We start from the raw sequence: 14,820 nt of genomic DNA on the forward strand, positions 1-14,820 counted from the left end.
GGGCAAGTGGAGACAGGATCTGAGTCTGACCCCCACACCTGTGTAAATCAGGAACAACTCTAGTGAAGGTCATGCAATTAGCTGAGGTTATGGGTCTATTACAGGAGTGGATGGCTGCGGTTCTGTGGCCTGCACTGTAGAGACAGTCCCTTCTGGCTTTATAGACTATGAGACTAGACTTCTGCACATGGGTTTAGTCATAGACATATGAAGGATTAACAAGAAAGTCCATACTCTTAAATTGGCATGTTTTTTCATTTTTAAATATAGAATTAGATACATACCGTGATTTGAAAATAACAACACATCTGGTTCACAGTGAATTCAGTAACAAGTGGAGAGGAATTGCACAATCAGTTATTTCACAAAGAGCTTTCAGCCTTGGATAATCAGATCAGCTCCCGTTTGCTCTTTCAAAGAAAGGGACTAACTACATGGATATGTTGCAGTTCAAACAGAAGAAAATCAATTCAGGAAAGGCCTAGGGCCTGTGTTATACAGACATTCCCCAGGTTACGCAACACCCGACTTACGCAAATTTGCACTTACGGAAAAAGTTCCATAAGCCAGTAATAGGATTTCCGAGTTGCGGAATTTTTTGCGTAACATACGGGTACATGTTTCCGACTTACGCAAAATGTGAGTTACGTAAGGCTTTCTGGAACGGAACGATTGCGTAAGTTGGGGGGCGTCTGTACAGAGATCAGATGAGGTGATCACAGTAGTCCTTTGGGTCTTGGAATCTCTGAACTATCATGTACTGTTCTGGTGTTTTCAAGTGAAGTTTGTGAGCTAAAAATATGGAATATGTGCCCATCTTCTAATAAAGATTACTGGACTTGTTTGACATGGAAACTGCATCAAACACACCCAGTCACTCTCAGAACAGAGTTATATTGGGCATTACACTACGGGGCATAAAATAAAATGAATGGAGAGCTGGAGAAAAGAACTACCAGCCCTGGAGATTTGCACTCTGTTTATCCCCAGAAGACTACAGCACAGGCAACCTAAGGGCTAGCTCCCCACCTCACCAGCACACATTTGCCACTTATCTAGTAGCTGGAAGCAGCGCCTCCTTCTCTGAGAGGGTAGTTCAGTTTCCACAGACAATGAGGTGGCAGACAAGTCTCCACATCACGCATTCTAGGGAACGGACCACGAGGGTTCACCAGTTTATTTCACATATCTCACTGAACTACTTCTCTAGGGCAGCAACCTTCTGCCGTTACCGTCTTCAGCAGCATCTCAAATGGCAACTTAGGGAGAAGAATTTTGTATATTGACATCCATTCATGCCGGTATGGACATCACGAGATCATCACACACCTACAGGGATGCCACTCTCTCTCTAACTTGTCTGAAGCCCGGGGCATGCAGTCACACTCTTGACTGTGAAATCAGGATCAGATTTGGGATTTGTTTCTGTCTCTAGTTTTCCTTCTGTAGCTAAGATTTAGTAGCTGAACTCCTTTAAATAGTTTTCATCAATATTATTATGCAGCTTAGGGCTGATTTCTTTTCAGAGAGAGAGATCCAGTGATAGGCACCCTTTAAAGACTGTAGATAGTAGGCCCATGCCCAGGACCTGCACTAGTGCAATGACAAGTGTCCAGACTGTGCCTACAGATCATCTTTAAATTAAGAGAAAACAACATTTTAGACACTCCTCCCTCCCCACCCGTGTTTTTTTAATTTTTTAATTTATTTATTTTAAAGGCTTGATCAATCAGGTAGGTTACCTGCCTACCACCGAACCAGACATCTCAAACTGGGTATTGATGGAGCCCTCTAAGCCTCTGACCCCTTTAACTTTAAATGCCTCCTTAATTTTCCCCACCTCAGTGTCCTCCACACTCATTTCTGAGCTACTGGTGATTTAAGCCCCAACCATAGCACAAGCAAGGGTTGCTAGAGAATGATAATCCCTATGAATTAATGTCCCCTTCTCCCTCAAACACTGAGCTCATTTGACCAAATTACTCCTCAGGGGCATAACTTCCAGGTGAGCTAAAGGAGTCCCACCAGGGCTGAATTTAGCTCATACACGCTCAGCATGCTCTTAAGATTCCACCCACCTGCAGAACAAGAATCTAAAACATCTGCTCAACCTTCAGCGCCAGTGTCACCAAGCAGCCCATGTCAAGGAGCCACTGTGCAGTTTGTGACACACCCAGACGGCAGAATACTTACTCCTCCTCAACAAGAAAGTCCCCAAGTCCCAGGAGATTCTTCACATGACCTTGTAAAGTTACTACCACCTCACAGCCGTGTGGTTTGTAAGTAAGGTTTTGTACTACAAAACCTATTTTATTACAGGGTAGGTGCCTCCAACATTAAGACAATCAAAAGCATTCCAGAGAAGCTGCCAAATGTGATAACTTCCACCTTGTGTACAAGGGAGGCAGGGTTAAGAGGATACTGAACTGCTGAAACCACATTTGCTCCATTACACGTAACAAGATTTTATGCAATGCATACAGAGCCCTCGGGTCTGCCCTGCGGTGCTTTGGCCGTTGATTCCAAGTATCAGGTGCCAAACATCTAAAGGTCTTTGTTCTAAAGAATTTGCTACCTAGAAAGACAGCCAAAGATCACAGATAAGAGCTGTTTACTGTAGCAATGACCTGACCACAAATATTTCTATACAAAGATTAGGTAAATGAGGAGGAATTATCACAAGTCAATCAGGGGCTTGATCCTGCAAGGCACTGATCATTCTGGGCCGGATCCAGCACAGCATTTAAGCATCCAAGTGCTCCTACTGACTTCAGTGGAACTACAGATCTACTTAAACCTTGACACACTTAACAGCGTAATAGTGTGACTGTAAAATGATACTGCCCAAGGCAGCAAATTGAACAAGCGTTAGGTTATGTCTACACTGCAATTAGACACCCCCAGCTGGCCCATGCCAACAGGCTTGGGCTGTGGAGTTGTTTAATTGCGGTGTAGATGTTAGGGCTTGGGCTGCAGCCAGACCTCTGGGACCCTCCCACCTTTCAGGTCCTAGAGCCCAAGCCCAAACTTCCACTCCCACTCCTGGGTCTGTTGGCACCTAATTGCAGTGTAGACATGCACTTAGTGGCTTGGGCAGCAAAACTGTACAGCCACACTGTTACGTTAAGCACATGCTGTAGGGTGACCATCTTTTCAAAAGGCAAAAGCGGGACACATGCAGGACTCCGTGGCTCTGCCCCCACTCCGCCTTTCCCCCTGAGGCCCTGCCCCCTGACAAGGCCAGAAGCAGAGCTGTGGTCAGAACTGCCCAGGGAGCCCAGGCTGCTGTGGGCAGCCGCAGACCCTCCACTTGCCCTGGGTGGGGGATCAGTTGCCTGAGAGCAGCCTCCGGCCTTTGTCCGCCCCCACCCTCACCCGCTGGGGCACTCGCCCAGGGTAGGTAGAGGGTCCAGAGCTTTCCTTACTATTGCCTGGCTCTGGCATCCGGCCGTGCCATGGGGTAGGGCTTCATATTGAGGGGGGGGCGCTAAGGCCCACCTCAGACCCCTCCTTGCCCCACCAGGAAGAGGCTGGCACTTCCCCTGAGCCTCGGGCAGGCGCAGAACGGTGCCACAGGTGATCCGGGACAAATGCTGTCCTGGAATAATTCAACCTGGGACTGGAACTTGAACTCTTCATTTCAGGACTGTCCCACCCAATTCAGGACGGGTAGTCACCTTAGTCTCAAGGTTTTGAATCAGAGGGTTTGACATAGGTACAGAAGAGTCATCTACTTCAAGCTTATTGTGCCAAGTTATACTAAAGACTGAGAGCTACTTTTAGGGGTAGCCACACATGGAGCATCATAGGTAACCATTACAGATGGGCTAGATCTGGAGTTGGAGCCCGTGGATGTTGAAAAATACTACATCCTGGGTTTGAATTTGTGCCCTCCTCTAAAAGCACTCCTATTTCGCCAGTCGGAACGCTGCCTAAGAGCAGATCCGAACTCACAAAGCGTTTCAGTCAAACTTACAGCCAGGTTGGGCCTGGTCCAAACATGTAGGGAAGGTTCAAGGAGCCTTTACCCACAAGTTCCAGGGACAAGAGAAAGACCCTGTCCTGATGTGGGGGAAGGGAAAGGATTTCTCCATCCTAGCAACCAGGAAATTGAATTCCCCACAAAGGGGAAGGGAGGAGAAGGGAAGGCCACGTCCCCAATCACCTCTACATTGAGTGAATGAACGTACATGCAAGGGAGCACACTGGACCATCCAACCAGCCAGTATTATCTGGATTCCAACCTTTAGCAGAAATGGACTCAAGAACAAGGCCAGATGCATTTCACTTGTTTTTATTTAATTAAAAAACAAACAAAGTCATTGCAATCCCAGTTAAATACAGAGATTTACAAATAGGTCCAAAACAGGACTAAAATATTCTTTGAAATGCTGTACCTTTAAATATTGTGCTTTCATAGATACATAAGAAAATCAGCATATAAAAATACTTTACAAGGAATACACTCTAATATATGGATAAAAATACACATTTAAGTAATGCATTTCAGTTTAGTATCATTCAAAATGCATAGGAAGGGATACAAGGACCAAGTTGTTGTTTTTTTAAAGCCTTTTTAATAAAAGTCTTCATTAAAAACCCATTAGAAGCCACACTGAGCTTCCGCCTTTTAGAATATTGCATATAAAAACACTTTCGGCTGTATTGTCAATGCTCTGCAGTATCAGTTATGGCACATTATCTAGTTATGGCAGCAATGGTATGGGATATTGCATACTTGAGACGAGAATGGTTGCACCTACGAATAGCTGGATGTGAGAGACAGTTGCAAATTAGGCTAGAGTACAGACATGGGAATTAGTCCTGGCTCAGCCTTGGTGGAACAATGAACATTTCAAAACTACATGGCATCCCAAATACACAACAACAACAAAAATAAATAAATAAATAAGTAAAATGAGAACAAGCAGAAGGAGGAGACCCAGTTCTGTTAAGCAGGGATCTTTAAAGGATATTCCCCTCCCCCAGGAAAAAAACAGGCCCTTACGACATCAGTTAAAAAATCATAATAAAGTGCAAATACATGAAACATGGAGCAGGCGATCACATTTGCCATGTGAAGAAATTGACACATGCCAGCAATTGTGTGTTTGGAGACGAGAAAGGAAGAGATCACGCCCTTGGTTGCATCGCAACTAGTTTGCTGCAGGCAGATTTTTAAACCAATTCAAATATCACACCCATATCTTCTACAAGGAGCTGGGCTGCAGGGAGACACAGGGTAAGGGAGAGCTACCGAAAAAGGCATCGTGCTTACAAACCACAGAGAGGTTAACGATAGGCAAAGGAGGGCAGCTATGGCAGACTACAGGGAAGTGTCCAAAACCCATTAGAGACATTTAAAAAAGTGTACACAGTTGTACTTGCACTAAGGTGACCCAATCTGGGGCACGCTTGGGAACTGGAAACACAACATCAATCTAGCAGAGGGTTTTTCGTGCCAGCATTTGGCAGGAGACAACAAGGATTTATTTATTCAAAACATTGGAAAAAAAATAACCCCAAAGTTGGCCTGAGATGAATGTTGTTCAGCTGTTTACTCGGAGGAACAGCCCAGGTTTTCAATGAGAGGAATCTCTGTGATGGTCTATGTGAACAAGAAGGCTAGTGATTCAGGACAGCCATTCAGTGGCTTTCCTGGATGCTGTGTTCTATTAAGTGCTCTATAAAAATGTATGAAGACAGACAACCAAATTGTGTCTTGGAGTCAACTAGGGGGACAAAGTGCTTCCTTGCATTTCCAAAGGGGTGGATGAGGAGGGTGGGATTTCCGACTAGAGACAGAGATGCTGATCCATCAAAAGGATTTAGCTTTCAAAAGAAAGTGCATCTAGCCACTAGCAAGTGAGTTTTGAGCTGTGCTTTAAATGGGACGTAGTGCTGCCTAGTGGGGGGTGAATGTTCAGGTGGAAAGGGGATTTTCAAATGTCAGATTTGGTGGTAGTGTTTTAAAGAGGCCTGGGAAATGAAGTAGGGTTTCCTTTCAAAGAAATCAGTACATGATTAAGAAAGCAAACACCATCACCAAAACAAAAAAAAAATAGCACCATGTGTGTTTAAGAGATGGCCAAGTCCTTCAGGATGAGGGCGTTACAGGGGCAAGGAGATGATCCACTCTCCATGAACCCATGCACAGTGAAAGCTCAGGCCTACCGGAGTTGAACGATGACTGAAGGTTGCCCCGCCAAAGGTGAATTACCCTGGATGCTGTTTTCTGCTATCAGCAGCCCATTTTACCATTTGCATTAACCAAGTTCCAAGCTGCTCATCTGGTTTAGCTTGCACCTTCAGAGCAGAGCCTGGTGGTCTGAGAGTCACAGCTAGATGCAGACCCACCCCCAAGTTACGTTCCATACAGCATCACAGTGACCAGTGCAAAACCAGAAAACCACAATGGATACTCATCAGCTTTCCCCACCATGGCAGGGCCCAAAGGTACCTTCCATTCCAGTCCTCCCTCAGAGTGTCTGCATGCTCGTTTTGACCTCCACGCCCAAGGACTGTGGGACCAACTCCCCACTGGCCTCCAGCTGGGCATTGGCAGCGAGTGCCAGGGGGTTTCGACTAATGACTAGGTCCAGTTTGTCTCCTGCCTCGGAAATCAGTGGAACAGCCAGACAGCAGTCAAAGTCTCTTGTTCGAATGCGATTTACCTGCCAGAGGGAGGCCAGGGGGTGTAGTGGGAAAGAGCAAAAACACATTTGTTAACTGCAAAACCCAAGAATGCCACTAGAACTGAGACCTGGCACGAAGAGGAGTACCTAGGAATAAAGTCTGTCCTGAGGCCCTGAAACTCCTTCAGCCCTGAATGGGATTTACCAGGACGGTAGGAACTGCAGCACCAGTCAGATCAATGCACCACCTAGTCCAGCTATAAAGTCTCCTTCATAGGAAAACTATACAATCCCACAAATAGAAAAGACAAAAACTCACTGAGCTTCCACATTCTGCAGGGTTCAGATCTGCAGGGTTTGTTTCAGGCTGATCTCTAATCCAATCTCATCAGATCTTGGATCTGGTATCAAAACAGAATCTTTGCCTGCTTTGAAGTGCCGTCCTACTCCCCAACATCATCAAGCTGCTCCCCAAACCACAACAGATACTCCACCTATCGGCACAAGCAGCAGCAGGTGGTCTAGGATTCTCAGAGATTCTGAGCACCTGCAGCTCCCACTGACTAACTGAAAATAAGGGTGCTCAACAACTGGGAGAATCACACATCTGGTCTTTTAACGCTCTACAGTTAGATGAACAAAGCAGCATCTTTCAGCAGACATGCATGTGTGTGGATTACAGGCACCTATTTCAGACTCTCTTATATACATACTCAACTAAAAAAAAAATACACATGCATTGTAGAGACTGCTAGAAACAAGCTCTGTTCTTCCAGGGGTTTGCAGAGCCTAGCTGGTGCGTAGTGGAGGTTTCTAAGGCATTCTCTGGAGACTGCAAGCCCTCCCTGCAGGACTCGGAAGAAAGAGCCAACTTTTCCAGCTGTCTTCAGTGGAAGTTCAAACCTATTCGAAGGTTAAATCACCTGCAATATGAACTACTTAGGGGCAAACCCTCCCCCTCCTGTGATTAGCCAGGGTAGAGGAGCTTGATGCAGGGATGTCCCCAGGGTTGGAGAATGGAATTTCCCTTCCACCTCAAACCCACCTCCCCAGAGCTGAAGTGGCATTGGAGCAAGGCTGGGCCTCCTTTACAGGGCAATGGATGGTGGATCCATGTAGCTCCCTTCCGCAGGCTCCTCTGGGCTCATTAAGTGCCCATGGAGCTGCACTCAGTGACACAGGATGGGCTCCCCAATTGCCAATTGGCACACGTGCTGTAGAACTGCTCTGGTTCCAAGGTAGACAGGCCCCTTCATAGCTATGGAGGAAGGACTGACAGCATCTACTCCTCACTGAGAAGTGATCTAGGAAGACCTTTAGACTATCAGCTCCATGTTGAAGCATCTTCAATGCCCCTTCTCTGTGTTTTTCCCTTGGATTCATCTATAGCACTATTTCTGCAAAGTCCTCATTCAGCACAACACTCAACGCCAGTACAATAGCTATAACAGAAGACAACCTTGTCTACTTCTATGTCTACAATGGACCAAGCGGAGACATTGACGTTGGGGATTGTCAAAGTCTCTGCTCCCATTAAGATTTCATGCACATACACACAGAACGCTTGGCATTCACTTGGATAACGACACATCCAGCATTCACCAGAAATGCGGCTGCAGAGCCTAATTGGTGCAAGAACGTACAAGATGCTAATCTTTTATTTGAGGCTGAGAAGGAATAGCTGTATAGCAGCCAACTGGCTACAGATCATCACAAGCTCAAATAAGGCTCCCTGTGTTGCTGCCAGTTTTTCAGTTACCGGATGTACATAATATATTTCAGCTAATTTGGGCACTGACCCCTCTCCTCACTTAAAATTAGTAAAAATAAAACATCCTTATGAGAGTTTCAAGACTTCTAACATGGTTACAAAACCCACATTTCCAAGCGGCAATGCCTTCTCTAGCTGACTGTGCTCTCCCTATTGTTATCAGAGTTGAGCTTGCTGCACTACTGCTATATATTTAAGTCTCTTGGAAATATCTAAAGCCAATCCTCACTCATCCCCCATTATTATTCTCTCCCTGGTGGTCAAATATATCTGCATAGGTTGTTGACTGTGTTTACTGCATATTGTATTTAGTCTCTGCAGCAAATATTCAGGGGATCAGGAGTCATTAGGGGAAGTGAGTCTATGAACAAGAGTTCACTTGAAGAGTATGTTTCCTAGAATTCTCTATGCTTACGCCAAATGGTTCTGTGCTGAACTTCAAGCATACCATTTAAATCCATATGGAACTGCACGTGCTGTCTTACTTCAACTGATGTGTGAAACTCTGGTGTACCTGAAAACTCCCCCTGATGCACCAGGGAAAGGATGAAAAAGACTTTCCACCTAGCACTAGAGAGAAATCTAGGTGGTGTAGTCTGGATCTGGATGCCAACTACCCCAAAATGTGAGATTCTGATCTGGAGCTCAGGTCCTCTCTGCTACATAGTAATCTCTCAGTGTAAAACTCTAGCTGGCTCCAGATGCACTGTAATGCTAAGGGCTGCATAGCTAGCTGCCTACCTACTAGCTTTTATAAAGCTGGTGTCACCTTAATGGAATCTTACAAACTTCTCTCTTCCTCTCAGTCACTCACTCATTTCCTATCCCCAGAGCTGTACTTTGCATCCCTTACCTGAAGGACTCTGTCGTAAGGTTTGAGGCCACACTGATCAGCCGGCCCATTAGGACGGATCATATTTACATAGACACCTTTCTCCAACAGGCCATCAGAAACGCTGAATCCAAAGTCGTCACTCTCTGGGTCCTTGTGGAGCGTCATCTGCATGGAATGGCATTGAACAAGAAATTCTAATGCAGTATGAGCCACAGATACACGAGAAAAGCATGGCAGGAACTCCTCAGGTAATATGTGCAGTACAGTGGTGTGATTCCGCTCTGGGTCTCCTGATGGGGTTTTACTTGGACTAGGGGGTAAACATTGGTTGTCTGATAGTATTGGGAGGAGTTTAATTTAAACTTGTGCACACAGGGCCAGCTATTTATACAGGTCACATGTTCAGATGCTTTGCTAGGGGCACATAAATCACAAACAAATCTTCTGCCCTTGCTGGGGGGGGAAGAAGAACAAAGTTTAAGTAGAGTTATAAATCACAAGTTTTTAGATAACCTACAACTTCTATATTAAGTCACAAAGAGGTGGACCGTGCTGGTCAAATAATGGAATTTTTAAATCAATGGGGCAACTCATATTTGCTTTGAGCTACTCTAGGCATCTTGTATGTCCACCAGGCATGCTTACGGTGCTGAAAATCTGAATGAAATTAATCGACAGACATTAGCATTTCCAAGCAGGTTGTTGAATTATTTACAGCTCTTACAGATTTTTAATCTTGGTGGCTTATCCAATAGCTTGCTTCAGAGACATCACACCGATGAGTTTTACCACCATTAAGAAAATGTAGCAAAACGATGAAACCACAGTCCCCTCAAAATTGGGTCAGTGTTCACAATTTGTGACAGTGGATCGGGGTGCGATTGGGCTGCAAACTGGTCCTGTTTTCGGCTTTGCGCCATTTTGGTTTTGTCCTTCTACCGCCTCAACCTGCTCTGCTCTTTCCTGGACGCTTCAATGTTAGGAATTGCCAGACTGTGGTGTTATCAGCACCGACAGCCAATCGCTGAGTGAGTAGCACCAAATTCATAACAGTGCTGGCTGGGACAAAAGAGCCCAGCCAGGAGCTGCTGCCTCCCTCCTGCTTCTCAAGGACTAGAGCATCTCCACCACCAGCCATTCAGACAGCTGACACAGAGCCAGCCGCCTGGGGTCAGATCAGAGAAGAGCTGCTGTACTGTCCTGAACCCACTGTAAGCCTCTCTCCTCCCTTCTTCCCTCCTCTCCAGCAGCAGAGGCAGCTGGTAGCTCATCCACCCCACCACTGAAAGCCATATTTCTGCCTGACAGGAGACACATCAGGACAGTTCTTTTCAGTGCCCCCAGCCAGAGAAGCAGTGGCTCTCAGCCAGTGAGAGCCAGCTCAGCCAGGAGCCAAGCCCAGCACACTCTATTTTGAGTCATATTTTGGCAACACAGTTGGGAATTGTGGGGTTGTGGGCACAACATCTCCCCACAAATTAAATCCAGAAGGTGGAGGCAGTGTATTATTGCCATCACTACCCTCATTAGCTACCTGTGACGAATACCATCGTCGTCTCCCTTCGCCCCCAAGGAGCTTGGCATGCAGGAGCTATGCTCTAGCTCAGTGTCAGACTTTGCCTGGCCTAGTAAACACAGAGGGGTGCGAGCCAAAATTGGCATGAGAATTCTCCCAAAGTCTGGCGATGTGAGGTAGAGATTTAGGGTCAATATGTCTGAGTCCATCTCTAGCTGGGAGCAAAGACCTCTGCTGCTGTGTTCTAGTGGGAGGCCGCCTTCCCGTTCTCAGGGTGTCAGATTAACATGTACCAAAGAGATAAATGAAGTGTTAATTCAAAGTGACATTTGAAATGTTTTGTTTGACCCAAATGGAATATTTTTCATTGGGGGTGGGGTGGGGGAGGGAAACACTTCCTCCCCCTCCAGTTTCAGTTAAAAACTAACCAATTTATTTCATTTTTCAGTTTGGTAGCTGATCCGGGGAAATATAAATAAATAAAAGATTGGCTCAACTGTAGGCATGGCTGACTTGTATTATGTTGGGAACAAATCACAGGAAACCCACTTCCCAGCAGAATATTTCTTCTGCTGCCCCTTTTTGGCAGTGAACGTGCAGTATAAGCCTCAGGGGAGCAGGTGGAGCGGAGGTGAGCTGCAGTGGTGGGGGGCGTGGGGCGAGCCGCAGGAAGTAACCCTGGGGGGGGGGGAAAGAAGAGGAACCGCTCCCCCCCAGCTCACCTCCAGCTCCTCCCGCAAGCGCGTTGCCACTCCTCTCCCCCTCCCAGGCTTGCCGCAAAACAGCTGGTTCGCACAGCAAGTCTGGGGAGGGGGGGAGAAGTGAAGTGGCAGAGCGCTGGGAGGAGCATGCAGCAGTGGAGCGGAGGTGAGCTGTGGGGGGGGGAGCGGTTCCTCTGCCCCCCTCCCCGGTTACTTCCCGTGGCCCCCCTCATGCCCTCCACCGCCACAGCTCACCTCCGCTCAGGGCCGGCTCCCGGCTTTTTGCGCCCCAAGCAAAAAAAAAAAAAAGAAGCCGGAGTGCCGCCCCTTGGAAAGTGCCGCCCCAAGCACATGCTTGGAGCACTGGTGCCTGGAACCGGCCCTGAGTATAAGGGCAAGTTCCCCGACAGTCGGTCTTTGCAATTCCCACTGTAACCCTGACAATGTTATTTGTAACCGAGGGACCCTCGGAATAACACTAAAGTGAACTCGTTCTAAACACAGACCTTGTGCAACTCGAGAGGGGTTGGAGACATGATTTCCTGCACCACCTCCTCAATCTTCTTCATCTCCAGATTCCTCTCATTCTTCTTGGTGGGAGCGACGCTGCTGTCACTCTGCCCTTCATCGCAGCAGTTGGAGTTTCCTTTCCTCAGTGGGCTCAGTCCAGACTCACTAACAGAGTCCACAAGCAGTTTGCTCCCTTCCAGGCCTAGACTGTGCACACTCCCTGTCATGATGGATGCCTGTGGATAAGGTGATAAGTTAGTTCAATTGGGCTAAACAAAAGTTCGAGTGGCAAGAGACTGACGGACCCTAGAAGAACAAAAGCAACTGAGAGAGAAGCAGGTGACACACAATGTTCAGCACTAACCATAGGAGATGTAATTCTGACCCAATGGTAGAAATGGAGTCACTTCTGGCTGACTATAGGAGCCACTTACAGAAAGGGCAGACATCTTGGCAAATGCTCTTTGTTTCTTGTCAGAAATCTTTAGCCAGTTTTTTCACCCCCATGGAAAAACGGACGGATCATTTTTGATAACACACACTTGTACACATTTTATGTACATACACAAAATGGAGGTACTTGCTCAAGGAACTGATAGAAAAGAATGCTGAAATTAGTGCAGATCTAGCTGCAATTCCCTTAACACAACCATCAACTCCCAGCTGTCTTTAGGAGGAGTTCAAGGTTATCTTTTCATGCATTCAGAATGGTCAACAGACAATGGAACAAGCTTATTGTCAAACTATTGTACAGTAAAGTTCTTTATCTTTTCAATACATCAAAATATGCAAGTTATACTCCTAGCTACAGGTTGTTTTGAGCGAGGTTAGGCTTTCAAGACAGAGAGAAGGTTCCTTCAAACAGTCTGGGCCTGGAGAAGTGATCTTTTTGCTTCTGAAACTGACTTTCCTCTTAAGTGACAGGTTTTGCTTTTGTTTCACAGAAACTCTAGGTCATTCTATAGACATCGTGGGAAGGACATTATAGGGTCTGAAACACTGATTTGCTGACACCACTGTAGTTCGTAGACTAACAGTTCAGGGAGGCAGCACCAGGGAAAGGATATTGGCACACACATTATTGGGAAAGATGTGGACAAATTGGAGAAAGACCAGACGAGAGCAAAAATTTTCATCAAAAGTCTAGAAAACATTGCCTACAAGAGAAGACTGAAAACACTGGGTTTTTAGTCTGGAGAACAGAAAACTGATGAGGGAACATGATACAGTAACTCCTCACTTAAAGTCGGTCCCGGTAACGTTGTTTCTTTGTTACATTGCTGATCAATTAGGGAACATGTTCATTTAAAGTTGCGCAATGCTCCCTTCTAACGTCCTTTGGCAGCCGCCTGCTTTGTCTACTGTTTGCAGGAAGAGCAGCCCCTTGCAGCTAGCTGGTGGGGGCTTGGAACCAGGGTGGACCGGCAGCCACCTATCAGCTCCCTTCTTCCCTAAGCTCCCTGTGCTGCAGCCACCCAGCAGGCTACCAATTGCAACTGTCCCTGCTGCTCCTGCCCTCTGCCTTGGAGCTGCTCCCCGAGACTCCTGCTTGCTGTGCTGGGGGACGAGGGGGAGGGAAGGAAGAGGGAGGCTAATGTCAGGGTGTCCCCCTCCCTCCTGCTCCCCGCTTACCCCATCTTCCATAGAGCAGGGCTCAGGACAGAGGGAGCTTGCAGCAGCTGGTCTCAGCAAGCTGATCTAATTAACAAGGCAGTGTACTTAAGGGAAATGCGCATATCTCCCTCCATTCCCCTGCCTTGCAGAGTGAGAGTGTTAACCCTTGAGGACTCAGCCAATTGCTAGTTCATCATTTAGCAGTAAGGGAAATAGCCCACCCTGTGACTCCTTCACCTCAGCCAAGCTTCACAATCATCATCACTGTGTACCAGTATTAAATTGTTTGTTTAAAACTGTGTGTGTGTGTGTGTGTGTGTGTGTGTGTGTGTGTGAGAAAATTTTCCCTGGAACCTAACCCACCCTATTTACATTAATTCCTATGGGGAAATTGGATTGGCTTAACATCGTTTCACTTAAAGTTGCATTTTTCAGGAACATAAGTACAATGTTACGTGAGGATTTACTGTAACAGTCTTCAAGTCCATAAAAGGTTGTTATAAAGAGAAAGGTGATAAATTATTCTCCTTAACCACTGAGGACAGGACAAGTAGTAATGGGCTTAAAATGCAGCAAGAAAGATTTAGATTATACATTAGGAAAAAATTCCTAACTGCAAAAGTAGTTAAGCACTGGAACTAATTATCTTGGGAGGTTGTGGAATCTCCACCATTGGAGGTTTTTAAGAACAGGTTAGACAAACACCTGTCAGGGATGGTCAGATAATACGTAGTCCTGCCTCAATGCAGGGGACTGGACTAGATGACCTATCAAGATCGCTTTCAGACCTACATTTCTATGGATTATGGGGCAAATTATGGCTTCTTCACTATGGAAACACACAGGAAATCCCCTCCTCTTCAGCATCCTTGTGCAGAAAGAGCTCAGAATGCTTCAAGCCAGCACTCTTTGAATGTAAGGGAGTGAGAGCCACTAACACTGCAAATAGGGCTAAATACCCTGAAGAGATGTGACTGTGGATCCAAGCAGCAGGAGGCAGACATGTGGGGAGCACATGCTACATGTGTTCTAGAGATACAACAAAGACAGCAAGCAACATGCTTACCCCATGCCTGTGCCTGCCTACTCAGGTATAAAACCTTAAGCCAGCTGCACTCCGATTTTGCACCATGTCCCTATAACATAGCTCTGGGAATTTAGGGCATTAAAAAGGATCAGAGGATAGTTTCTTGGCATGCCCCCATCCCTCCAGTTTGCCAGCCTGCTCTGTTCTTATG

The 14,820-nt window shown here is 46.4% G+C and overlaps 1 protein-coding gene across 5 annotated transcripts in view; it reads right to left on the reverse strand.

The window, feature by feature from the left end:
- Positions 1-4,329: 4,329 nt before the first annotated feature.
- GRIP2 (glutamate receptor interacting protein 2) overlaps positions 4,330-14,820 on the reverse strand; it is a 463,550-nt gene continuing 453,059 nt past the window's right edge. For 2 of the 5 annotated variants that reach the window (XM_039546766.1, XM_039546767.1), the window contains exons 22-24: positions 11,965-12,204; positions 9,260-9,406; positions 4,335-6,674 (exon numbers count right to left, since the gene is read on the reverse strand). In XM_039546766.1, coding sequence (XP_039402700.1) covers positions 6,480-6,674; positions 9,260-9,406; positions 11,965-12,204 — 582 coding nt within the window. In that variant the 3' untranslated portion in view covers positions 4,335-6,479. Of the gene's footprint in view, positions 6,675-9,259; positions 9,407-11,964; positions 12,205-14,820 lie in introns of all 5 variants that reach the window. The other 3 variants (XM_039546764.1, XM_039546763.1, XM_039546765.1) reach the window with 3 other exon arrangements.

This window comes from Mauremys reevesii, linkage group 7 (genome assembly GCF_016161935.1).
Source record: "Mauremys reevesii isolate NIE-2019 linkage group 7, ASM1616193v1, whole genome shotgun sequence".
Lineage (NCBI taxonomy): Eukaryota > Metazoa > Chordata > Testudines > Geoemydidae > Mauremys > Mauremys reevesii.